The sequence below is a fragment of the Pelodiscus sinensis genome, chromosome 27, assembly GCF_049634645.1.
Source record: "Pelodiscus sinensis isolate JC-2024 chromosome 27, ASM4963464v1, whole genome shotgun sequence".
Taxonomy (NCBI): domain Eukaryota; kingdom Metazoa; phylum Chordata; order Testudines; family Trionychidae; genus Pelodiscus; species Pelodiscus sinensis.
This window is the reverse complement of record NC_134737.1, coordinates 7,277,806-7,304,903: the sequence shown is the minus strand read 5'-3', so window position 1 is coordinate 7,304,903 and position 27,098 is coordinate 7,277,806. Positions and strand designations below refer to the sequence as shown.

General features: G+C 48.6%; 1 protein-coding gene across 5 annotated transcripts in view; it reads left to right on the top strand.

Moving 5' to 3' along the window:
• TMCC2 (transmembrane and coiled-coil domain family 2) overlaps nucleotides 1-27,098 on the top strand; it is an 82,137-nt gene that overhangs the window by 29,515 nt on the left and 25,524 nt on the right. The window contains exons 1-2 of one of the 5 annotated variants that reach the window (XM_075909882.1): nucleotides 10,644-11,122; nucleotides 16,200-16,342. The exons of 2 other annotated variants lie outside the window; for them this stretch is intronic. In XM_075909882.1, the coding sequence (XP_075765997.1) occupies nucleotides 16,268-16,342 (75 nt within the window). In that variant the 5' untranslated portion in view covers nucleotides 10,644-11,122; nucleotides 16,200-16,267. Of the gene's footprint in view, nucleotides 1-10,643; nucleotides 11,123-14,416; nucleotides 16,343-26,510; nucleotide 27,098 lie in introns of those variants that run through there. 2 more of the 5 variants (XM_075909881.1, XM_014578596.3) reach the window with 2 other exon arrangements.

Below are 27,098 nucleotides of genomic sequence, written 5' to 3'. Positions count from 1 at the left end.
GAAGTAAGTCTCTTCAGGCAGTTCTTCTGGTTCTCCCTGCGCAAAATGGGGGCAAGAGTAGTTATCTGCCTGGCGGGGCAATTGTACTGCTCATGCACTTAAATTTAAGCATGTGCTTATGGGCCGGATTTTTAAAGGTATTTGGATGCCTAAAGATGCAGATAGGCACCTTATGGGATTTTCAAATGCTCCAGTTACCCAACTCCATTGGTTCCCATTGATTCCAGTGGGAGTTAGGTGCCAAGCTCCCACAAAGCTGCCATCTGCAGCTTTAGGAGCCTACATACCTCTAAAATCTGGAACTGAGTGCATTTGATTGGGTCCTGTTGTATATTGTACATCTTAGATTGTGAAAGTCTGGGGCAAAGAGGCTTCTGTGTTATTTGTTTGTACTGGGCACAGTACAATGAGGATTTGGTCCCTGACTGTGGTCCATAGATGTTACTGCTGCCAGGCCCACCAAAGGGGCAGGCAAAGGAGCAACTGCCCCAGGGCCCAGCAGCAGCTGGAAACCCTGGACCCTTTTGAATTACTGATGGAGCCCCAGGCGGTGCTGACGGGCTGATGGCGGGAGGCTAGCTCCAAGCCCCGCCCCTTCCACCTGAAACCTCGCCCCTTCCAGGAGCACAAAGCCTTGCCCAGGGGCCCAGCCGTACTAATTTTCCCTGCTCCTCCATGGCAGGCGGGTCCAAATGTTGTCCCCCTTTGCACATGGAGAAACTGAGGCACCGAGGAGCAATGCAGCCTGGCATTTCCAAATACAAATGTTCATTCTGTTCCTAAGAGGCTTGTGCAAATCCCAGTGGCACCAAGAGACAGAATCTTGCAAGCTCTCTGTATGCTAGACTCCGACTGGCTGGCTGACTTAGCCCTGCCACAAGTCCATGTGCGCACCGATAGCCGACCCCAACTCTTTCTGTCCCAGCTGCATTGCAGATTGCAATGTGGCATGCCGCATTAATAAGAATAAACTTTTCACCCAGGCATTTCATATTGAATTTTGAGTTAATTGCATAACAGCTTAAGTGTAAGAGCTGGATTAATCTCTTACATAATTGCTCAGCCTTAGCAAGTGTTCTTGGAGCAGCCATTGACATTTTTTAACTAGGTCCCTGCAGCCTGCCTTACCAAACTTAATTTAAGGCACTTCTGTTTTCAAGTCCTCTGCCTAGTTCCCTGCAGCCTACCTCTTTTGACCCAGAACCCCCCCTACTGGTGACAAAATTGTTTGCATGAAGTTATTTTCTGAAATTCCACACCAAAGGCTTGTCTACACCTGCAAGGTACTACACTGTAACATTTTCACTAGTGAATGTGGCCCTCCTTCATCGTAGTGGGCCACAAGATTGTACTAACCAAGGTGGCTTCCCGGGACAGGGCAGTTTTGCTAACTGTGCTTGCATACCTAGAATTTGCAGGGGGTGCCGATTGAACTGTAGCAGCGCTGTGACCGGCCGCAGAGGGAGCGCACGGCTCTCACCATCAGTGTTATGTGCAACCAGCACGCACCTCCCTTCACGTTTCCTGGCTTTGCGTGCGCGTCACGTTAGTAATAGCAAAAAACGACATGGATGGAAACCAGCTGAATTTAGCAACCTTATGGGTGGGCAACGATAAGCAAAACATCTCTTGGGCCACAAGTAGAACCCCAGTAAGCCCCACGTGGCCTTAAGGCAACAGGTTGCCCACCCCGATCTAAGTCAATGTTTCACAAGTGGTAAAAAAGTCTCCTCCCAGCAGGAGCGAGCTGCATCCTACCCAGACTAACTGGTACGATGGGGCTCTTTTGGTTAGGGCGGAGAATTAGAAGTCAGGCCTGTTGGGTTCTATTTCTAACTCTGGTATATCATAGGTGACATTAGTCAAGTCACACTCTCTGCGACTCCTTACACCCCTTTGTCAAACTGGATTGCGTTTATCGGCATTGCAGGCCAGGTTTCTGACACTGACTTTTGTCTTTGAAGAACCGGATTGAGATCATCAAACAGCCTTCAGTGGCAACAATGTTGGCATGATCTGGATTCCAAACTAGCAACCCAGAGCGGACAGGCTCATCATAGATTTGACCCTTGAGCCTCCACTCCCTGGGAAATTAATCTCTTAACCTTAGAGCCAACCTTTGGGTATGTCTACACTACAGCATTATTTCGAAATATCTAATTTCGAAATAGTTAATTCGAAATAGCTTATTTCAAAATAACGCGTCTACACACAAAATGCATTTCAAAATAGCGTTTTTCTATTTTGAAATAGCGCATCCACACTGAGTGGATGTTGAATCGCATTTAAGGCTGGTTGGAACCAGTTCCAACAGGGCATCAGGTCAGAAGTTGTCTTGTGGCCAGGGCACCCTGGGAAGGGCTGGAGGCCTCCTATTTCAAAATAAGCGTCTACACAGCGCTTATTTTGAAATAGCAGTTTCAAAATTAGTGCTATTCCTCGTGGAATGAAGTTTACCAATTTTGAAATAAGCCCTCCGCTACTTCGAATTAATTTCGAAATAACGGGATGGCTGTGTAGATGCTAGGAAAGTTATTTTGAAATTGCTGTTATTTCTAAATGACTTTGCAGTGTAGACGTACCCTTTCTTTTCTGTTATGAGTTCCTGAAATCAGAGCTGAAACCTCCCCACAAGAGCAGCTTCTCCAAGCGCCCTCCTAGGATGCTTTGCCTGCTCCACATTTTCTGTTGTGTGGTGTAGTTTAGAAAAGCAGGCTACTGTAGTAGTAAGAGTAGGATAATTATGGGATGAGACAAGGCACATTTGCTCCCTGACTGGATGACTGCAAACAACTTCTGATGTGCTGCTCTTTTCCCCTGCACGCAGAATGCCACAGATGCTCCATGCTACTGCAAGACACCACGTGGCACAAGCGGTCTTATCAGCCAATCATGGAGCAAGAATCCTTCTGTGCCACTTTCCAATCCAATTCACTGGGTAACCGGGTCCACCTCCCCTTTTTTTAGGCTCTTTTCTTCTGGAACACGGAGACCTTGGCTATAGTGATGAGCATCTTGTGACTCATTCAGATTTCAAGCGATTGCAGTAGACTTCCTTGCGTTTGATGTTGATTTGTCTGACAGGCTGTGAGTTGCTTAAAACTTGATTGTATCTGACCGAGGGTGACTGCACGTACTTCTTTCTTTTCTCTGCTTTGGGCCATTGTGGTGGCTTTGTGACTTAGGCAGATGTCTCACGGGGCACACGGTTGAAACTGGACAGCTTCACTCCCCACATTCCCTTCGCACATCAGAGCCGATTGAGGGGGAGGGGCAGGCTAGTAGATTTTGTGTGCTCCCGCTCCTCAGTGAGTAGCGGGGGGGCTGGAGCACTAGCGTGAGCTCCACATTACTGGGGGGTGTGAGCCTTGAGGGCTGGATGAGGTTTCCCACCCCTGCCTTACTGGATGCCTGTAGGTTTGCTGGTGTGTGCACACATGATGTGTGTGTGTGTCTGGCATTTGTGTTCATGCATATGTGGAGTATGAGAGTACGGTACCTTTGGGTGTGGGGCGTGCATGGCATATACATGTGTGGGTTTTGTATGGGCAGGATTATGTATGTTCATTTTGATGTCAGTGGAGCTCTACTGAGTTATGCTAGCTGAGGATCTGGCCTTTTTTTGTGAGGCGTGTTTGGGTTGTGTGTTCACATGACTTACACTTGCTTGGTGCGTGTGGTTTGTATACAGCATGACTGCATGCAAGTGGAATGCACATGTGAGTATTTGTGCGGGTTGCATGTTGAAAAAAAAAGCAAACACGATTCTGGGATGCATTAACAGGAGTGCTATGAGCAAGACACGAGAAGTCATTCTTCTGATCTACTCTGAACTGATTAGGCCTCAATTGGAGTATTGTGTCCAATTCTGGGCACCACATTTCAAGAAAGATGTGGAGAAATTAGAGACAGTCCAGAGAAGAGCAACAAGAATGATTAAAGGTTCAGAGCAGTGTTTCTCAACCAGTGGTACAAGTACCCTCAAGGGTACTCGAGAGAAGTGCGGGGGACACATCAACACAACTGCGCTTTATTATTTTTGTACTTTTTACACCCGAAAATTTCATCACCTGCACAGCTATGATTAAGTTGTTTAAACAAATGTTTTTCAATGGTAGAAAAAGATTGTGTGTCTGAAAACTGTAGGTACTGGGGGTACTTTTTTTTTTTTTAAAGAGGGTACTTTTTTTTTTGAAAAAGGGGTACTTCATAAAAAAAAGGTTGAGAAACACTGATCTAGAGAACATGAGGGAAGACTGAAAAAATTGGGCTTGTTTAGTTTAGAAAAGAGAAGACTAAGAGGGGACATGAGAGCAGTTGTTAAGTATCTAAAAGGGTGTCACAAGGAGGAAGGAGAAAAATTGTTCTCCTTGGCCTCTGAGGACAGGATGAGAAGCGATGGGCTTAAACTGCAGCAAGGGAGCTTTAGGTTGGTCAGTAGGAAATACTTCCTACCTGTCAGGGTGGTTAAACACTGGAATAAATTGCGTAGGGAGGTTGTAGAATCTCCAGCTCTAGAGATAATTAAGAGCAAGTTGGACAGACATCTATCGGGGATGGTCTAGATGGTGCTTGGCCCTGCCGTGGGGGCAAGGGACTGGATTCAATGACCTCTCGCGGTCCCTTCCAGTTCTAGTGTGCTAGGATTCTATGTTCTGTGATTGTAACAGCAAAAGTGCAAGGATCACGTCTGGGTGATGCAAGAAGTTGTTATTCCTGGTTTAAAGCAAGGATCAGGTCTCAGGAAAGATGCTCTTGCAGATTCTCTGAGCCTGTGCCAGTGTGTGCGCATGTGCGCGTGTGTGCAGAGGTTCAGAGCATTGGTCTTTGAAATCAGACATCCTGCCTCAGACAGCAGCCCATGACTATGGTTTGAGAAGAAGGTGCAAATGCTCTGTTCATGCGCCTACTCCAGTGGGCAGCTCTGCACATAGGGAGAGCTTCCTCTGGGTGTTGGCAGCAGAGGAGGGGTGGGGAGGCTGGGTAGCAGCCGCACCACCTGCTCTTGTGTGGAAGGGTGGGGGTGTTTTCCGTGCTCCCCAGAGTGTGGCATGTCTGGATGAAGCCAGCAGGTGCTGCTGCAGCCCGTGGGCCGAACAACAGAGCGCTGCTTCGAAAGGCATGGGGAGATGCGGATTTACCACCCGCACTGCCCAGCACTTGTCAAAGCGCTGGAGATGGGAGCAGTGGCGCAGGCACTGTGGCGGGGAGGGAGGAGGGAGGCAGGCAGGCCACAGCAGCTCTGAGGAGCTTTTTCATTATCTCACTAATCTCCCCTTGGTGACCCGCCAGGGAACAGCCGACAGAAGGGGATTATCTCCCTGCTGAGTTGGCGGTTGAGGCTGGCACAGCGGAACCCCACTGGGCTGGGAAGCATCGGCATCCTGCTCACAGGTCCTAGCCCTCCCTGGCCCTTGCTCAGGCTGGACAGTTTGCAGCCACTGTCAGATTAACGGCGGCGCGGATGCAGGTGGGTGGCGCCCCGCAGGGCTGCAGCCTCCATGAGCAGTTGAAGGAATATTCCCCTTTCCTCCCTCCCCTAGAGGAACAGGGGAGCCAAGCTAGATTTGTCCAGAGTGCTGCCGGAGAGCCAAGCGCAAGGTCACCTGGGATTCTGCTACCTGCCTCATGCGGCGAGATGGTTCATGTCCAGGTGAGTGCCTTCGTCCCTGTCCACTTCCCCTCCCCCCAAACCTGGAGAGGACAGCAGGAGTCAGCTAACCCTGCTGGATGCTGTCTGTGCCGCTGCATCTAGCAGAGTGTTGTCTAGCTGTGCCCTGCAGCAAGGTGCAGTGGTGCACAGAATGGAGTGCAGTGGGGTAGAAGACCACAGAGAAAGACACTGTGGGTGCAGGGAATTTGTAGAAAGCCTTTTGCTGCTCGGATGCTGATTCCAATCCAGCCCCCGGTGGTCGTCTCTGTCCAGTGTCTGTGTAGCAGCGCTCTGCTCTGTTCCTAGCGGACAGGTATTCCCACAGGCCCCTCATCATGTAGGAAACACCTGGCTTGCGGAGGTCAGGGAAGACTTTCCGTAGTGGGGAGGGAGGGATAGGGAGGAGTAGGTCAGCAGACGCCAGAGCGTGGCAGGGTCGTCTACATTACTAGCCTCAAGACTCCACATCACAGCCAGTCCCAGCATAAATAGATGGTCCCTCTTCCGAAGCCGGTCTCTGCCTCTTCATTGGGCTATGGGGCTGCTGCTGAGCATTGTGGGGAGCCTCCGTTGTGCCAGCAGGTTTGAGTGCTCCTCCATCAGCCGCTCACGCGAGGTTTCTCCTGTCTGGGTCAAATGTGTCTGTTCGTTTATGGTGCTTTCATCAGCGACATAACTGAGGCCTGCATCATTGTTTGGTGCCTCACTCCCATTTCTGGTGTGGAAAATCGGCCTCTTTCACTTTTGCCTCCAGCCTGTAAACAAAGTCCTAGCAGGGAGATCAGAGCTGGACAGGTCTGAGCCTTGCATCTCTGCTGTGGACAGGTGTGTTTTCAGCCCAGAGAATTAGGTGTCCAAAATCCATTTAAAAGTTGCAAGGGCCGGGCTGAACGATTGTTCTCCAGAAGAGGTTTCAGCAGCCGTTGTTGGTCACTCTTTTGGTCATTAGATGGCATCGTTACTGCGCCACATTAGGGCTGCGAGGGAGCTGCTTGTGAGGCTTCCTAATTCAATTGTTTTAATAGAATTCACACTAGAGATTAAGATACTGTGAGGAGGTCTGTGTGTGTCTGTGTAGGCACGTGCACAACAAGCCGGACTTTGGATGATGGCACCTACTGGTTTACACCTATGAAGATTCCAGACTGGATTGAAGGCAGGAACACACATGAGGACTCATTGTGGTTCCTTCCCCTTACGGAAGCAGAGCACAGTCTGATCCAGCTGGCATCCGCTGTGAACAGCTGGTGGCAGCGGGCTCTGGGGAGGGGGTGCAGGTCAGAACGGAAGTGCAGTGGTAGGCGTGAGGGATGAGACTGGACTAGCTGTGCAGGTTGAACCTCTCTAGTCCGGCACCCTGCGGACCTGACTGGTGCCGAATCAGAGAATTTGGCGAATTACAGAAGATCACTATTGCCTACTAGCATTACCAACACTTTTTCCACTGCTTACAAGCTCTTAGAAGACATTTAGGGGTAAATCAGAGCTAAATAACAGCACAGAAGATCGAGACCCAGGACTGGTGGCTGTAAACAAACTTTATGGGACTGCAGGAACCTTGGCCACACCCATGCTAAGTAGACAGCCGGCTAACTAGATTCATGCCGGACCACGGATGATGCCGGACCAGAGTGTTCTGGACTAGAAAGATGCAACCTGTGTTGCTGGCCAGGCCTGAGGTAGGGTTGTGAATAGGTAACTGGTTAACTGGTTACTTGGTAAGCATTACCCATTAAGGGTGATGCTTACTGGGTAATGGTTAACCGGTAACGGGGAGCAGCCATCAGCCCCACCCACCGCGCTACAGACAGGGGCTGCTCCTCAGCGGTCATCCCCTCTTTAACCAGTCAAACACTGTGTTTACTCAGTTAACCAATAAAATGGGATTTTACTTCCCTAGCCTGTGGGGCAGACCGGAGCACAGAGGGGGGGGGCCAGCGCTGGAGCAGCAGGGGGCTCTGTGGGTCAGACTCAAGATGTGCTGGCACAGCTGTGAGATGGGGTACCTGTGACTGGACTAGCAGGGAGCATTTCAGGTCAGGGCTGAGGTGCGCCAGTGGAGCTGTCCCAAAGGTCCATTATGAGAATTGCAGGGGTTGTTTCAGGTCAGGACCAAGGTGCCTGGGCAGAGTCGGCCTGCATGGGCGAGTTGTGTTTCCTTGGCATCCCGAGAGACGAGAAGAGATCGACACTGGCTTTGTGGAAGGCGGCTCTCCACCTTGGGGAAAAGGCAGAGAGGAAATGAGGGAGAGGTCATGCTGGGAGGAGAGAACCTAGAGAGAACCCAACAGAGGTCATTGTCTTTGCTTTTCTCTGAATGCTCCCTCACGTGCTGTGAGCATCCCTGGAGTCCCCTGGCTGCAGACAGAGCAACCTCAGCCAGGCAACTCCTAACTGACGCTCCTGTGACTGAGGGCAGAACAGGTCCCTCCCTCTCTAGGGTGAATCTTCCTGCCAGCAGCAATTGTGGGAGCTCGAGAGAAGAGCCAGGAAAAGAGACTCGTAAGCTTGGACTTTATGCCCATTGTGGAAGGAACCCTTTTTTGTATAGCGCCCGGCACCCATCCCTAGGTGCAGCATCTAGGTACTACTGCAATGCAGATAGTCACGCGAATACACTGCCCTGAGGCAGACTGGCCGGATAGCTGGAATCAGCTGTGCCAATGTATGAAATAAATATCGTGGGGGCCGTGAGTGCCATGGGGCAATAGCTCATGTCAGAAATTGACCACTGAATTTTTCGTCAGCGCATTGAAATGCTTCAGTCAAGCTCCCTGCACGACTGCCCTTGGCTCTCTTGACAGGATAATATTACAGTAACGAATGACAGCGTCAGCTGTCGACTCCTTTTCTCCTCTCCCTCCCCTCCTTCCTCCCCCCAGCAGCACTGATACCTTCATGCTCCTCAGATACTTCAGTCATTAGCCATACCAGAGAAGTGGGGGCTGATACCTCAGATTGGCTTCTGAGCAGAGGGAGAGATCCGTTTCCGAATGGAATGGGTCAGCGGTATCCCTGGGGTGACTACGTGGCTGTCAATAAAATTATGCTGTGGTGGTGGTGGGATTTGATCCAATGAGTTTAAACCAAGCCCTTTCAGTACAGAAGAGCTCAGAATACGTCACAAACAGATTCAGTGACTATCCACGGGGAGATTGAGGTCAGCTCTGAAATGAAAGTACCTCTGGGGTGAAACAGGGTGCGGTATTTTGGTTGCAGTAAACAGCAGAGAGGGGGATGAAATTGCATTCTCTGTTTATACTCTCACAAAAATAAAGCCGCTCCATGGCCTTCTTAATATTCTCCTCTTGACCCCAGCATTCCCCCATTACTACTTATACTCTTGCCTGGTTCATGTGGCGTATGATATAACGAAGGGCAACCATTTGCTTCACTATTGTGTTTTCTTCTTAATCCATCCCCGCACTCTCCCACCCAGCTGTTTTCTGTGCGCCAATCCTTGCATAACTGGTATTTCCTGCCCGGGGATTCTCAGCATTTGGGCAGTTTTAGGGGACCGAAGGATCATGGCTTCCCACGTGAGTTCTGTGTGGTTTCTTATGTGGCGGGCCTCGCATATCAAACCTTAAAACCCAAGGTTCTGTGTGTGTCTACATGAAAGGCTCAGTGACAAGTACAGCAAAACAGAGAACCAAGAATGGAGTCCACTGGATGCCCCTATTACCGCCCTCTCTAATTTAAAAGGAGCATCGAGAGGCCCTGTCCTTCACTTGTTTTTGGTAGCCTTCCAGTTCCCCTGCTTCCGTGTCTGCAGGATTCCGCAACAGTGTCTGTTCAGACACACTGCTCCTTCTCAAACTGCTGCTGTTAGGTTGCATGTTGTCTGCTGAATTCTACCCAGTCCTTTGTAATTATGGGGGCTATGTTTGCTCCTAGTACAGTGTTTCCCAATTGGTGCAACGCGAAAGCAAGCTGGCACTCACCCCCTCTTAAAGAGACAGAGCTGCGACGGGACTTTTTTTTTTTTTTGCTTGACGAAACGCGGCGTGGACCTTAAAAAAAAAAAGGCAGCCCTAGTAGTTCCACGGCCAAATAGAATTGGGAAACACTGTCCTAGCATACTGAGCCCAGAAATTCTGGAAAGACCAGAATTATGCCTTTGAACATAAGAAGGCCCATCTAGTCCAGGATCCTGTCTTTCGACAGTGGCCAATGCCAGGTGCCCCCAAAGGGAGTGAACAAAACAGGGAATCATCAAGTGATCCACCTCATGTTGCCCATTCCCAGCTTCTGACAAACAGAGGCAAGTGACACCATTCCTTCCCATCCTGGCTAATTGCCATAGATGGATCTAACCTCCATGAATTTATCTAGCTCTTTTTTGAACCCCTCTGGCAAGGAGTTCTACAGGTTGATTGTGTGTTGTGTGAAGAATTACATAAGAATGGCCATACTGCGTCAGACCAAAGGTCCATCCAGCCCAGTACCCTGTCTGTCGACAGTGGCCAATGCCAGGTGTCCCAGAGGGAGTGAATTGAACAGGTACTGATCAAGCCATCTCTCTCCTGCCATCCATTTCCACCCTCTGACAAACAGAAGCTAGGGACACCATTCCTTACCCATACTGGCTAAAAGCCATTTATGGACTTAACCTCCATGAATTTATCTAGTTCTCTTTTAAACCCTGTTATAGTCCTAGCCTTCACAACCTCCTCAGGCAAGGAGTTCCACAGATTGAATACTTCTTTTTGCATGTTTTAAACCTGCTACCTATTACTTTCATTTGGTGACCCCTAGTGTACATTTAGGGCCTCATCAAAAGCTCACTGCACTCAACGGGAGTGTTTCATTGGATCAAGCCCTTTAATGTAGAGACTGTGTTCTGGAGAGACCCCACTGGAAGAATTGTTACCAGATATTAGGTCACAACCTTTGCTCCAGTTCCTAGCTGGCCTTACATGGAAAACTCCAGACTGGTGGTCCCCGTAACATTGAGGACTGGCTGTATCTCATCCTTGAAAGTCCTGAGCTGGTGTTAGCGCAGATAGCTCAGCCATCTGCTGTGCAGCCCAGAGCGGAGACCTCAGGGAAGTCAGTCAAAGTTCCTCCCGTCTGACAAGCCACGTTCTTGTTGGCTGCGACGGGACTGGGCACAGCAGCGGCTCCTTCTTCCGCGCCAGCTGGCATCTGATGGAGTTCGGTTTCAAGGGGGGGGAGCGTTCCCCCTTTTAAGGATCAGGTTACGCAGAGCTTGTCAGAATTCACAACTGTCCAGTGACAGACTCTGCTCCTGAGCGCCAGAGGGTTGCACGTCAGGCAGTGTCTCCTCCAGCCCAAACTCTGAGTAAATTCAGGAGGGGAAGAGTTTAATGCTAAAAAAGTGGCGAAAGGGGATTCTGCCTCCAGGAGGCTGTTTTGCTTCTGAAGAATGAACAGAAATACCTCTATGCTGTGAGCTGTTGGGCAGGGGATGCCAGGAGTCCAGGGTTATTTTCCAGCACCTCCAGAGTATCCTTTGCCTATTGCTTGTAGCTTGGAAGGAGAAGACAGGAGCAGAGACTAAGCCAATTGGCTTAGATCGAAGCAGGCTCGACTTGGATGGGTCCTCTAACACAGAGGAGCCTCATTCACTCATCTGAACCGCAGGGAGGCCGGAAGTGGATTGTGTGTTTTATGAAGTATGGATTCAGCTGGCAAGCGTGGTTCAAATATGTCTATTTTCAGGGTGCTGAATCTCATGATGTCGCATTGCTGAGTGAGTCTGACCACTTTGGTTTAATTTTAAGGGCCAGATCCGCACTGGAGCTGTGATGAATGACACGAGGATCTGGTCCTCAGTTATTTATGGTCTGTGATACTGATTGTTACACTATTCTTTTGTTAAGGAAAGGGGCCCGGTTATCTCCCGGTGTGACCCCTTCAAAGCCAGTGGAGTTACTTCATGGTTGAATTTGGGCCACATAGTCGTTGATCCACTAGAACTCACTGCTGAACTCTTAGTGGTTACATCTTTACGCAGCAATGGGATGAGCCCCCTGCTTTTGTAAGAAAATGATCCGGCTGGTGGGTTAGTGAAGAGCAAATTAGCAAAGGTTCTACGGAGACGATTTTGTCCGTGATTTACGAGTAAAACAAAGCTGGATAAATTGACACATCCTGGGACATGAATAGATGAACAGGTGGAGATAGCAACATGTTGTGTCTTCAGAGCACATTTTACAATTGTTACGAAAGTAGAATTTGAAAGTCACTCCCCCTCTCGGTCTCATCATTGTTTGATGGTCGCGCATAGTGAAATCAGCACTGAATGCCACTTTCCGTTTGTGCCCTTGTTTAGACAGATTGCCATTCCCAGTGCGGTTTTGTTTGACCTTTAAAGACCATTTTTGCTAGGAGAAAGGATGGTTGTTGGTATGCAATCCAGGGCCACATAGGAAGGAGCCTACAGATAAGCACCTAAGTCTGTATTTTGCACCTACATGGGCACCCTGTTTTTCTGAGGGGCGGAACGCCTACAAATTGTACTGAAGTCAATAGGAACGAAGGTGCTCGGCACCTTTTAATGCTTAAAAATAATAGCATCAAGTGGTTGTCCTCCATAGATCTCAAAGTGCTGTACAAAGGAAGTTCCCACAGATGGGGAAACTGAGGCCTGGAGAAGGGAAATGAGTTGTCTGAGATAGCCTAGCAGGCCAGCAGCTGAAGTGGGAATAGAGTGCAGGTCTCCTGAGTCCTAGTTGTGCTCTATCCTAGGCAACAGTGCCTCCCGCATCAGACCTAATTCACATTGGTACCTAAATATGGACTTGGCTTTAAACCATGGCTCAAAGTTTCCTGTGGGACTTTGGGACAGAGTACCTCACTTTTCCCATCTGTAAAATGGGGATAACTTTGTTAGTGCTAAGTCCTTACTCAAGTAGGAGGTGCTCAGGGGAGGAAAAAGATAAATCATCCCAGGACCTTCAGAAAATGTTAGGGGTTTAAAAGTCACTGAGAGAGGGGCTAAGACTCAAACTATTCTTGAGAAAAGAAATCAGGGTCAGGATGATATAAATTGCCCCCCTCTCTTCCCAACCCTCTTAGCTAGAGAATGCAAATTGATGACAGCAGCTTTGTTAGCCAGACCTAGGGAATTCTTGCAACATGCCTTCCCTGTGATTTCATAACAGCTGCAGAGTTCAGGGATATTTCATGCTGAAGTTGGTAGAACATATCCACCCCAACAATACCTCACAGATATTTAATAAAAATGAAAAATACCAGTGTTGCAAAGAAATCAAAGCAATCAGGGCAAATTAATGTATTTTAGATACGCTACCCTCAGCATGGATTGGTCTTTGGATGTGCTCTTTGAGGGCTTTCTCCGCTCTGGGAATGGGGAGGTCAGTCCATTGTGTGTGCCTGTTTCATGATTTGTTTCTGAAGTAACGGGGCCCTTTTCCCTTTTGGTTCAAGAGCACTGTGTCTATTAGTTGGAATGGAATGTACAAACACAGATTTAGCCATTTATGAGAGGGTGCACAGTCTAGTGATCAAAGCAGGAGATGGGCCATCCAGACCTCTGGGTTCTGTTCCCTTTAGAAGGTAAGTGTGGTAAAGTAGTCAGATCTAGGGGCTGGGAAACAGGATGCTGCAATTTTATTCTAGGGTTTTTCACTGCCCCCCTAGTGACCCTGGATAAGTCAGGTAGGGACACATATTGTCTAGAATAGTTTCTAATTTCTGGGTACCTAATTTGAAACAAATTGGGCCTGATTTCCTGAGGTGTTGAAGGCCCATTAGTCTCGTGGAAATTAATGGCAGTTGGTGGCTATTTTATAAAAATGAGACCCAAGTTTTTTCAAAGTGGGCACCAAGAAAACTGAGGCATCAGAAGCCACTTGGGACAGTGTCCGCTCTCAACTTTCTACGCCTCCCTTTCCTCATTTGTAAAGTTGGGATTCTAATTAGTTGTATCTCCTCCTGACCTGGGGTGTTGTGGGATGTTATTCATTCATGCTGATAAGGTGCTTTGAGATCCTTGGATGAAACATGCCAGGAAAGGTCAAAATTAATCACAAGAGGAGGCTCTTAGATACTGCTCCTAGCTATTATCATTTCATTAATCCTGAAGGGGATGTAGCTACGGTACCAATGCACCGTTTAGCAAACAGACTTGTTTTCCCAACGCTTCCTTTGACCGAGGGCCATTGTTTGCCATTCCAGTTCATGCTACTGCATAGTCCTTTGAAGGGTACAGTCGAATGAATAGATTTGTATTGTATGTCCACTGTACTGACAGCACCATTTGCCAGCTCATGTGAAAGGTAACACACCCAAAGCTGACCTGGCAAGATTTTTGGTGGTGGGTAGCAGTACATTCAGAAATTCCTAGGGCCCCATTGTTCTCTCCTTGAGATCTGCTGCTCTCCGGTTCAGCCAGTGGGATTTTGTGGCTGAGAGTAGAATTTGGCTCTCAGCACTAGGGATTTTAAAATGTGTTTAATCAAGTAAACGTGTAACTGTAAAACGTCAGTGGTTACACAGGGTATGTCTACACAGCAAAGTTATTTCGAAATAACTTTCCTAGCATCTACACAAGCCAACTGCTATTTCGAAATTAATTCGAAATAGTGGAGGGCTTATTTCGAAATTGGTAAACCTCATTCCATGAGGAATAGCACCAATTTCAAAATTGGTATTTCAAAATAAGTGCTGTGTAGATGCTTATTTCGAAATAGGGGGCCTCCAGCCCTTCCCAGAGTGTCGTGCTGGCCACCCTGGCCACAAGGTAACTTCTGACCTGATGCCCTGCTGGAACCAGTTCTGGAACCAGTTCCAGCTGGCCTTAAATGCGATTCAGCATCCAGTTCCAGCTGGCCTTAAATGCGATTCAGCATCCAATCAGTGTGGATGTGCTATTTCGAAATAGCAAAAAGCTATTTTGAAATGCATTTTGTGTGTAGATGCGTTATTTCAAAATAAGATATTTTGAAATAAGGCTGTAGTGTAGACATACCCACAGTTACATGCAGGAGAGGGAGCCCGGGGGGGGAGGGGAGCAGGCAGCTCCCCAGGAACTGGTGTGTAACATACCGTGTAACCGTGAAGGTTAACCGATGAGCCCAGGCTCATTGGTTGACTGTGTACATGGCTGCACTTTCATGTCCCTGCTCAGCACTCAAGTCAGAATGAACAAAGGTATTCCTGGCCAGTGACTAAACCATCATTAGACTCCTTACCCCCACTACATTTACAGCCTGTGTCTGTCCAGCTTCATCCTATTTTGTGGCTCTGTTTACACTATGAAAATGTTCTAAAAATCCTCCTCTGTAGCTAATGCCAACTCATCTGCACTGCTATTAGCGGCACTGAGAGTCCTACAGTAGCTGGGCTTTGGGCTGCCAGGTCATGGAACTCTGCTCAGAGTAGGCCTGATTTCCCAGAAGCTTTTAACACCACCAGCTCTCAGGCTGCCAATGCTCTGTCTGATGGAGCTCACCAGGTTTTAGCAGCTGTGGGAAATTTTCCAGAAGTTCCTCAAGTGTTAGCAGGCCCTTAAATAACATCACTCAAGGAGTAGCAAATCCCACACTTAAGGGATAATCTTTGACTTATCTCTGCAACAACGTCGGCCCAATTTATCACAATTGAGAATTGACCCACCTGGCTGAGTTGAATATAAGCCAACTCCTCGTACTCCCCCTCCCCACAGCTCCCTGGCACAAATATTTCTCAGTCAGTCAAATCCTGGGGCCCTTTCTAGGACAAACCTTCCCTTAGAGCCAGTGGGAGTTTGCCCAAATGCAGAGATTTGAAGCTGTGAATTTTTTCCCCGTCTTTCCCATTACTACTGTTACTTCAGTAATGTCCCCGGGCACCAAATAAGATTGGGAGCCCGCTGTGCCAGAGGTGGAACTTGTGTGTAGTAAGAGACAGTCTGCACTTTGAAGAGCTTGTAATTTAAATGGACATCGTGTAAGATAAATGATGCATTTATTTCCCTCTTACGTAAAGGGAGCTGAGGCATAGGGTAGATTAAGTGATTTGCCCAAAGCCACAAAGGGAGGCTGTGGCAGAGCAGGGAACTGACTGCCCAAAGTTTGTGTTTTAGCCCATTGACTTAGCCACAAGACGGTCCTTCCTCTAAGGCTGCCTGGCTTGATGAATCCCTCTTTGAAGAATACCATATAAGAGAGATCTCTGACTTTGAGGCCTTGCAGTGCTGGTGGGTATCTATTACTGCCATTCCCATGTGGATATCCTATCATATGTCTGTTAGCTGAACTGTTAAACATAAAAAAACCACACCTAGTGTTTATTTCTTAAGCTGTTTCTCACCGGAAAGGAGCAGCCTGCTCAAACAAAGTGCGGCGGTTTTATTTGTTCTCACAACGCCTTGGAAAAGCTGGTGCAAGAGAGATGGCGCGTCCCTTCCAGCACCCAGCCTCCGGGTTCCCTCTGTTCTCACTGGCACCAGCCTGTGCTCGTTGTTCTTGGCAGCTGATACAGAAGCTTCAGTTCCCCACAGAGCTGCCTCTGCACACATGGCACATAGTCCCCCGCCACCGCTCACCCTTCTAATCCTTAACTTCAGCCATGACAGAGGGAGAAGAGCTGGCCAGCCCAAGGATTGCTGGCCTGACGTTCTGCAGAAGCCACGTGTGTGTCCTCATGCCGGAAAAGCACTCTTCTGACTCCTGTCCTGGGAAAAGGATATTGCTATTAAACTCCCTAGTGGGAGCCTTTGTAAGTACGTCTCTCTCCTCCTTCCTGCTTCTGTGCGTGGGACAAGGACATTTCCAGGGATAAGTGGTGAGGACCAGCGTGGAACCTGGTAGAGAAGGGCTGGCTGCTAAGTGGCTGGAGCTCAGGTCTAGAAGGCTTCCAGCTGCAGTCTTGCAGGGCTTAGGCCAAGAGAGGATGTATAAGGCTTTGAGCACTAGGGCTCACAGGTCTCTAGAGGGCTGGGGTGCGTGAGGACTAGGAATGGATCAACTTGCAGATCGCTGCATGTGTCAGTCTCTTGGCTGCAGCAAACTAATCTCTGAGCTTTCTTAGCTGGTTTGATGGAGCGTGGCTCTTTTTTGACTTTTTAAATGGCGTGCATTGATTTGGCAGCTACTCTGATCTACTCGAGAACCTCAGGTGTTTCTGTGAAGCCCTGCTACAGCGCAGGGCAGCTTGGAGGAAGGTCTTCTGGCAGCATGGCTCTTGAAAGCAACGCTGTGCCAACGCAGGGCCTCTTGCTGGCACTGACAGGGAGCAGTGTCTGAAAGCCGGTGGGTGTTGATGAGTTGTACTGTGAGGTGACTTGTTGCTTGTTGTGGATGCGTGGGGTCAAGGTTTCAAAAGATTTCAGGGTTCAGTTTTCCAGAGCTTAGTGCCTTGTGTGCACCATGCTTCTGAAAATCCAGCCAATGTTGTAGGTGCCTAAAGGAGACTGGAACTGTCATGAAAATTCTGCCTCTTATTAGCAAGGTCTGAAAAATAGATGTAGTTCTTGTGCCGGATTAAGTCTGCTGGTGAGAGGCCAGGGGTAAAGATGCGGGGGGAGCCTGCCAGCAAAGTTAGTGGTCAACGATCCTCATGAAAAACCCATTTTGAGACAGCAGTGTGGCACTGTGGCCAGAGCAGAGCTTGCTTACTCAGGAGATCTCAGTTCTAGTCTTAGCCCTGATATTGGTGCAGCCTGTGATCTCTTGTGTCCCATGAGGGTAGTAATTCACTATAGGAAGGTTATGAGGCTAAGTGAATGAATGTGTGAAAAGTGTTGCATAAATTGCAAGGTTTCGTCCCCTTGGAGGCTAGTCTGATTTACCCCAAGAAGAGAGTCACACTTTCAGGCTGGGTCCAACTCAAGTTTATTGGTTGCAACCAAGGTACGGCTAAGGAACTCAATGTTCAGATCAGAGCCGACCCCCAACATCTCATAGGCAGGGGTTTTTATAGGGTTCACATCTTTCCTGGTTTAGGTGCCTTAACATGATAGGTTACTTCATCTTTGACATTTAGCATTCCTATAGGTCAGGTTAATTTTCCAAATGAGGTTAAATACAGTGCCTACTTGCTGAACAATGGGCAAGCCATACTTCCCTTTTTCCTTTCCTGCTTGAGCCGGTCACAAGTTTAAAGGATGTGGAATCTATCCATATCTCCACTTAACAGAAGACTGGTTTCACTTCCCCTCGTCTCCTTATTATAAGTTATTACCTGTGACAGGCCTTGACCTTTGTCATGTCTTACTCCTATACAAATAGCAAATATATCTAAGCATTAGCAATGTATGTATATTGTACGTGCCCCTCATAGGGGAATCAATGGCTCCGGGGGATTTGACTTCCCTTTTACACATCAAAAGTACACCCAGTCCCCTTGATGGCTGGCACTGTACAATGCTGGCCTTACTGTCTGGCACACCCTTTAACGCTGGCTAGCCATGGAGGTGTTAGGCTTTGTCCATACTTACGCAGAGAACAACGCTTCGGAGATCAATCTTCCGGGGTGCGATTTAGTAAGGACCTACTAACTCAAATGCTGACGGTATCGCGAGGAGTTGGGAAGTCGACAGGAGAAACCCTCCCGTAGTGAGGATGCTGCAGAAGTTCGATTTAAGCTCTGCTTCTCTACACTATTCTTGTAGCTGGAGTTGCGTGTCTTAAATTGAATTTCTCTCCGAGTGTAGACCTGGCCTTAGAATGCTAAGACAAAACGTGTGCATGTTTCACCCTGTCGGGCCAGTTACCCACTCACCTCCTTTGTGCTGTAGGGATGTGAAAGATTAACCCATAAGTTACCAGTTAACTGGTGGGGGCTGTCCCGAGCAGCCCCTGTCCGCAGCCAGGGTTGGGAGGGATGTGCTGACGGGCTGCTTCAGCTGGGTTGAAGCAGCCCCTGCCTGTGATGGGGGTCAGCACCAGACAGCCCCTCCGCCCGCTTCTCCTGTTAATCAGTTAACAGGTTTAACTTCACATTTAAATCAGTTAACCAATTATATGGGATTTTACATCCCTATCTGAGCATATCAAAACAGGTGATTCCCTGTGACTGGAACAGCCTTTGAATTTGGGACCATCCACGAACTTATAAAGCTGCATTCCAGGTTCCCTCGGACACAGGCTTCAGTATAGCCTGAGCCCTGAAGGCTTTTATCCGAGTTGTGCAAACATTCTAGGGAAGGTCTGTGTCTCAGTCTTTCCTAAACTGAGCCAGAACAGCCTAGCAGATGACATGGGGTTTGTGTGTGCTCCGTGGGAGCTGCCTTGCAGGCTAAATAGGCTCCAGATAGCACCAGAATTAATAGCAGGGCCATGAATGGGGACTGTTAGCTCGGAGTCAGGGCTGTAATCACCATCCCGTAAAAGCAAACGTGTGTACATCCCCTGCTGATTGTAGTGCATTTGCTCCAGTGAGTGAGAACAGAATTTAATCCAGGGTTTCTGCAAAGAGGAAGTGGAGGTTAGCGTGGGGGCAGGGAGGGGATATTCTATGCAGGTTTCAGGGGCTGGGGAATTTTTTCTGGCCTGCTGGGAATTGGATAGGGTGGGGAGATTTGGGTAAGCGCTTGTGAGCTATCAGGAGAGGCAAACCCCAAAGCAGAATTAAAACATTTAATGATCCTGTTAACTTGGGTTTTTGATGTATTGAGGTGCTGGTATCCCAGCAGCGGGTTTTCAGTCTGTGTCAAACAGATTTGTAACTGCTCTGTCACTCTGAGAGCTGCGTTCCCAGGGACACATGTATCGGATACCTGTGAGTTTTGCTTTTTGGGTGTGTTTATTGATGACCATCACCAACCGCTGCCATTTGAAAACCAGATCTGAATTTTGCATCTCTGCCTTTTCTCTTATTCTCATGAGCTCTGCTGATTCAAATGGTTTGTTTTGTCAGCCTTTCCCCTGCTCTTAAGCCACATGCCAGAAAAAAGAGGATTGAATTGTCTTTTAAAAATATGTCACCATGGGGCTGGAAAACCCAACATAGTTAGCTGGCAGAATTCCCCCATGCTGGGGAAATCCCTGTGTGGTATAGAGCCGGCAGAGCTAGTTCCTGCATCAGCCACTTCCCAGGTTAGGGGCACGGTCAGAGGGAAGAGGGCAGGGTTAGAGTGACAGGACTGTTTTGTGCCAATGTAGCTTTGGGATTCTTTTCCCTCCTCAGTTCTTGGTCCTGTTGGATTCTGGGAAGTGGGCAGGCATAAAGGGTCCTTCTATCAGCTGATGGGGAGGATCCACTGAGCCCAGGAAACCCAATGAGAACCTGGGACAAATAAAAAGCAAAGAGGGGCAGGCGTGATGGTCGAAGGGCCAAAACAAGGGAACTGGAAGGGGACACCGAATAGAGAGCCCCAGACAGCACCCACTGCTTCTTGAAAGTATCGAGGGAGCCAGCGGACGCTGCCCAGAGGAACTCCGCCTGGATGTGAACAGATAAAAGAACAAAAACGAGCCCCACCGTCACAGGCCCCTCTCTCAGACAGCTTCTGCTCCCTGGTGTTCGGAATGGCCACCTTGGCCATAGCCAGGAGGAGGTGGACAAGGAGGTCCCAGGACTTTGAGGGGCCACAGATGGTGTAAATAAACAGGTGAAGGGGGGAACGGGACGTGCAGCCAGAACTTCAGTAAGAGGTTCCAGAAGAGGGGCTGCATCCCTGGCGCCAGGGCCTCCCTCACACCACAGAACAGACAGGCACCAGGGACAGGGTGACCCGCACTTGGGGCAAGTGGGCACAAACCAGATGTGCCATAGGGGTGAGTTCTTCCCTTATTTATACCCCTGCCAAAACTTGTGAGGAAGCAGAGTGTTATTGAGGGATAAATAGGGACCCCAGTGTTCTGATCTGCCAATAAAGTGGTAACCTCTGACTTGTGGGACTATGGTCGAGGTCAGATTCCTTTTATACCGAGAGCAAGTTGGGGGCTTTATTTTTGGTTACTTTGTTTCCCTCTTTCTGTGAGCTCCCACCAGCTGCAGGCAGAGTGTAGATTGTGATCTTGAGCTCTGGGGCTTTTATCTGTATTGCTCAAACATACTGGGAGAAAGTGTGTGTCTGTGTCTGTTCGGTCCTTCCTAAACTGAGCCAGGAGAGACTGGCCGGGGATCTGGAAATTGCATGGGCTCCATGGGCACTGGCTAGGGTTACTAGATACTTTCACAAAAATCCTGAACATGGGGGGGGGGAAGGGGGAGAGGGGGGAGGGATGCGGACGGAAGACCAAACTTGTTGAGCAAAAAAAAAAAAAAAAAAAAAAGTGGTAGCTGCGCCTTTGAATTCCTATGCTCCCCACTCCCCCTCCCCCCACCAGATGTGGTAGGGGGAAAATGTTCCCGCCGGCCTTCCGTCTGAGAAAAACAGAAAATACCAGACATTTTTACATGTCCGGTATTTTCTTTTTTTTTTTTTTTTAAACTGGACAGAAGACGCAATTACCGGACTGTCCGGGCAAAAACCGGACACCTGGCAACCCTATCACTGGCTCACTGAGGCTCTTCCTGATAGTATAAGAATTAACAGCAGGACCGTGAATGGAGGATCTCAGTTCTGAGTCAGGATTGTAAACACCAGCCCCTGCTGACTGTAGTACATTTGCTCCAGTGGGAGCAGAATTTAATCCGGGGTGCAGAGCCAGTTTTGGCAAGGATTAGCTACCTAAGGATGCACGCTTCCTTTCAAAGTATACAGAGTAAGCTGCTGAGGGCTTGATGCCCACAGAAAGTCAGAGCTGCATAACGGGCACCTACAACAAAAGGAAAGCAAGGGTTCGGTCAGCTGCAGATCGGCTGGTGGCAGGCAATTCATGGCCTCTATGCTGCTTGACAACAGGCCTGCTGTTTTTGTGGCTATTTCCTCCTTTCACAGAGGTTAGCTTATCTGCAAACTGCAGGTGTTCCTTCTATCAAATAATGCAGTGCATGGACCTATCCTCAGACTGGCCAGCAGGTATATGCTTCTTAAAAGAGAAATGCTCCCTCTTAGCTTCCACTGGGGGTGCTGTTCTGTAGCCAATATGACCGAGACACATCTTGGCAAAGGATCCCCCATTCTTTTCAGGCAACTCTCATTTCAGACTTGAAATATTCATTACACCAAACGCCTGCCTCAGTTTCCCCCTTATATAGCCCATGCAAAGGAAAACGGCCTTTCTTAACAGCTCATGCGGCCAATTTCAGACATGCAAAGTACCACGGTCTGCAGACTTCTCCTAATCAAAACAGGGCCTTCCAAAGTCAAACAAGGTGGCAACGCGGCAGCTTTTCAATCCCATTCCAAGGTCATGTTACAAGGTCACTGACACAAAAGTCATTAGCCACTCTGGTCTTTGTTCCAGGACCCCATGCTCCATATCATCTACCTGAGAGCTCGAAGACCACAAGTCACCTCTCCCTCAGTAGGTCTCCCTGCAGTGTTTCTCTCCCAAGGCCTCCCTACTTGCAGGGCCTCCCTCCCCTGTCGACCACTTGCTGCCGGGCTTGGCTCTTTACTGAGTAGCCTGGTTCTTCACATGCTCTAGAGGCCCCTTCCAAAACTTTCCTGCAACTCGGCAGGCTCTCCAGTTCTAGCCCAGAACTTTAACAGACTTCCTCAAACTTCCAGTAGCTCACAGTGATGGCTTTCTTCTTCTGGCTCCCTGCAGCTCTTTTCCTTGAGTAACTCCGCTGCTCCTTCTGTCTCTCCTCCATTCTCAGACTGCTCACACCTGACCTGGCCTGGCCTTTCCTTACTCCTTCTCAGACTCAGACACCTGGGCAGCAGCTGGTGAGTCACAAAGGCACCACATCCCACTCCCTCTTAAAGGGGCCAGCCACTCGTGGACATGGTTTTTAAACAGAATTTATGTTTTTTTGCAGTGCAGGTAAATGGAAGCAGGATTTGGGGAGCCCATGGTCCCAGCACATGGAGGGATGGGGATTTGGGGTCAGGGCATTTGGGGAGCTGATAGATATAGGTCCGGAGTGCTGTCAGTGCAGAGGGCAGTTTTATGTTGCCTGCGCTCACAGCTAAAGCAGGACAGGATCCATTTCCTAGAGTAGACAGGGCCGCAGGGAGCAGCGACGGTGCTGGCTAGAATGTGGCTTCATATAGCCCATTCCCTGGGTGATCACTCAGAAGCGGGTCACAGTATCATCACCACCATTTGCAGATGGGGAAACTGAGGCACAGGAAGGGGAGTGATGTATCCCGGGACACTTAACCAGCTGAAACCAAAGCTATTGTGTCCAGTCCTGGGCCCCCCACTATGGAAAGGATGTGGACGCATTGGAAAGGGGCCAGCGGAGGGGGACCAAAATGATTAGGGGGCTGGAGCACATGATCTATGAGAAGAGACTGAGGGATTTGGGTTTGTTTAGTCTGCAGAAGAGAAGCGTGAGAGGGGATTTGATAGCAGCCTTCAACTTCCTCAAGGGAGGTTCCAAGGAGGATGGAGAGAGGCTGTTCACAGAAGTGACGGATGGCAGAACAAGGAGCAATGGTCTTAAATTACAGTGGGAGAGGTTAGGTTGGATATTAGGAAAAACTATTTCACTAGGAGGGTGGTGAAGCACTGGAATGGGTTCCCTAGGGAGGTGTTAGAATCACCATCCTTAGAGGTGTTTAAATCTCGGCTTGACAAAGCCCTGGCTGGGTTGATTTAGTTGAGATTGGTCCTGCCTTGGGCAGGGGTCTGGACCTAATGACCTCCTGAGGTCTCTTCCAACTCTGTGATTCTAAAGCTGGGAACAGACCCTGGATCTCTGCACGAGTCTGCTACCCTAACCACTAGACTACCTGGCCTTCTAGAACACCGGGGGTTTTAGGCCATTCTGGTGTAAATACGGGGAAGAATGTTTAGTCTAGAATAGGCAAGCTCCAGTGACAGTTAAGTCATTTAACCTGCACTTTTCTTTCTCTTTAGCTGATCTCTTCCTAAGTAACTCTGACCCTCCAAAAGTGGCACTCACTTGTCCTTCAGTCTGCTTGTGTTTTATACCCTTCCCACACCCCTGGTCTCTCTTGTCTCTTTAGATTGTAAGCTCTTTGGGGCAGGAACTCTCTGGTTGTTCAGAATCTTGCACAATGGGACCCCATTCTTGACTGACTCTTAGGCACTGCCATAATAAACATCATAAGATATATTTCTTAGAGTTGTCACCTTGGCTGCCACTTTCTGGCCCCGGGGCAGCACGGGAAAAATTGATGCTGGTCGGTTGCAGCATCACGATGTTATAGTGCAAATAAGGAGCATATGGCAGTTTAAGTGATGATCAGGAGGTTCGAGTTTCAGCTACTCCTTGCATGTCTGCTTGCATCAGCTGGGTGGGAATCTACTTGGTGTTCCCCATGAAACACATATCTGGGACAAATTTGGCTCATCCGTTTGGTGTGTACAATAAAATGAGTTGAAAATAACATCTTGGAAGCTGTTGTTCTCTAGTAGCTTTGGGGTGGGATGAGTGGAGAATTGGAAATGCGCCTTTGCAGCTTGCATGATGAGAGTGTGTAATATATTGTGCTCTGTTGATCTGGATTTCTGAACATCCCGAAAGCTCGGGGCTTTTGGCACTAGAGGTTTGGCTCAGCTCACTATAAAGAGTTGAATTTAGGTTCCAAATACCCTTAAAGTTTGAGACTGTTCAGACCTAAATCTAGATTTTGGGAAGTGGGTAGTGATCGTAGATGCTCAACTTGAGACTCCTTAAAAGGGCCTTATTTCAAATTGGTCCTCCAAAGACAGAGGCACCCTAATCAGTGTTCCCTGGAGAGAGTCAAATGCAGTCCAACTGATTAGCAGAGCACCCACAGCTGGCAACAGTCAGCAGCAGGTGTGTCTTCTGGTGGTGCACATCCACACATGCTTTGGTGCACATAACAAAATTTATTCCACACATGAATGGAAAACCCGAGAGGGAGCATTTCCCATAATCATTAGACACTTTGGCAGTCTTGGCCTTGGTGTTTACTTGGAACTCCATCTCTAAGTACAGCAGTGCTGGTCTCCCTCAGGGCTCATCTACACTCGGAGTGGGGCACGTGAATCACAGCTTAAGGAGACGTACTTGCTCTAAATAGACAAGGGGCTTCTGTAAGCAGGGAACACCCAAGCACACCAGCATCTCACACTTTCCCTTCTGTAAGAAAACAAAATAAATCCAGCCTGAGACAAACCAACCCAACAACAGCAAAATGACTTACCAGAAAAATACCCTCCCCAGCCTGCGTGTGTCAGGACTAGTTAGTATCTTTGCTGCTCTGCGCATTGGGAAAGAACGGGCTTGCATGCTGAAGAAATGCCAGAATGTTCACTCAGCAAAGCATAGCTTGATTGCAGAGCCTGTCTCAGGTGCCCATGAGCCATGCCTGTCACAGGAGAATATGGCAATTTATAGAAACAAACACGTTCTGCTGCTTAGCTTGGTAGAGGCGTTTTCTCCCTCGTTTCACCTCATATTTGGCTGCCTTCTGTCCTCATTTATCATGTAAAAAAGAAATGAAATCAGCCCTCGGAAGAGTGAGAAGGCAGGTGCTGGTTCAACTTCGGATCGCATGTCTGCTGGAGCAAATCTGGAGTGAGTCCTATGAAATTCAATGGCGTCACACCGGGGTCAGAATGAGGGTACTTTTACACTGCCAGCAGCCAGCTCAAGGAGACCTACTTGTGCTAGCTCGAGACGAACTAGCATGCTAAAGTTATGTGACAGCACGAGGGATGGGATGGGCTAGCCATTTGAGAGGCTAGGCATGTAACAGCAATTAGGGATGTGAAAGGTTAACTGGTAAGCATCACCCTTAGTGGGTGATGTTTACCAGTTCCGGTTAACTGGTGGGGGCTGGAGCAACTCCCCACCCACCACAATGTTCCCTCAAATCTTTTCCATCCACGTGCGGAGTTTTTCCATCCATGTGCGGAATATTTTTTTTCTGTGCACTGAGGCATGTACAAACGTGCACCACCAAGAGAAGCACACACCTAGCAGTGGATGCTTTGCTAATCGGCTGGGTAGCAGTTGACTTTCTCCTGAGCAGCCGCACAAGCGCACAACTTGCAGGGAACACAGCACCATGGACAGGGGGCTGCTCCAGCCCCACAGGTCCCAACACAGACAGGAGCTGCTCTGACCATCTGGAGCAGCCCCTGTCCATAGCAAACTTGTGTGTGTTGCAGGCAGGGGCTGCTCTGACAACCTGGAGCAGCCCCTGTCCACGGCAAGTCCGGATACATTGCATGCACTGCTGGACTTCAGCAGCCCCCCCGCCTGCCTCCCCTTTAATCAGTTAACCAGTTAAACTTCACGTTTTAACCAGTTCACCAGTTAAATGGGATTTTACATCCCTAACAATAACACGCTTTGTGCTGTGTGTGCAGTGTAAGCACTTAGATACACAGATAGGTAGATGCTGCTTCTAAGTGTCTAGCTACCATAATGCTTTGATTTTAAACGCCATTTATAGATGTAGTGATGCAGCAATCCCTATTTGGGCAAAACACCCTGGCTGTGCTCTTGCAGTCCCTTCTCACTCAAAACTCCCAGGAGATCAGCAGAAGCTCTGAGTGCTTTGCTATTGGGGAACAGAGCCCTAATTGTTCAGCTGTAACCGGAGTCAATCTGATTAGACTCCAAGGTGGTCACCCTGTTAGCTTGTGTCAGCAAAAACAACGAGGAGTCCTGTGGCACTTTAAAGACTAACCCAGCCTATGAAAGCCGATGCCCAAATAAAAGTGTTAGTCTTTCAGGTGCCACAGGGATCCTTGTCTTTTTTCTAATTAGACTAAATCGCACAGGGTTGTGAAAAATCACACAGGGTTCTGTAGACAGGGCTAGGCTGATGGAAGGATGCTTCTGTTGACCTAAAGACAGAAGTATGTAGCACTTTAAAGACTAACAGGATGGTTTATTCATCACCTAATAAACCATCTTGTTAGTCTTTAAAGCGCTACATACTTCTGTCTTTTGTTTCAGCTCGACCAGACTAACACGGCTGCATCTCTGTCACTATTCTGTTGACCTAGCCACTGCCTCTTGAAGAGATGAATTAGCTACCACCACAGGAAAAAAGCTTCATTCAATGCAGAGAGCACCTACAACTAGGGATGTGAATGGTTAACCAGTAAGCATTACCGTTACTGGGTGATGCTTACTGGTTATGGTTAACTGGCAGCCCAGCCAGAGAAGCCCCCTGCCCCCCCCCCCTCCACAGCCGTTTAAGCAGTTAACCGGTTAAACATAACATTTGACTGGTTAAACGGGATTTTTAACTACAGCCTGCCCATTTAGTAGCTTGCTGCTGGAGCTGCTGTAGTATAGACATCCCCCTCGCTCCCTCCCTCTCTTCTAAACTTTGCAGGTCATTGGATGGGCATGTTCCCCTAGCCAGCATTTCTCAGCATGGCAGGGAGAGCTGTCGGCAGCGTGATGTCTTAGGTTTGCCCTGGCACAGCACTCTCCAGTTCAGCTTGCCGAAGGAGAAGTGGCAGAGCAGCCCGTGCAGACTAACCTTTGGCTTCCTGCTTCCTTCATGAGATGGAGG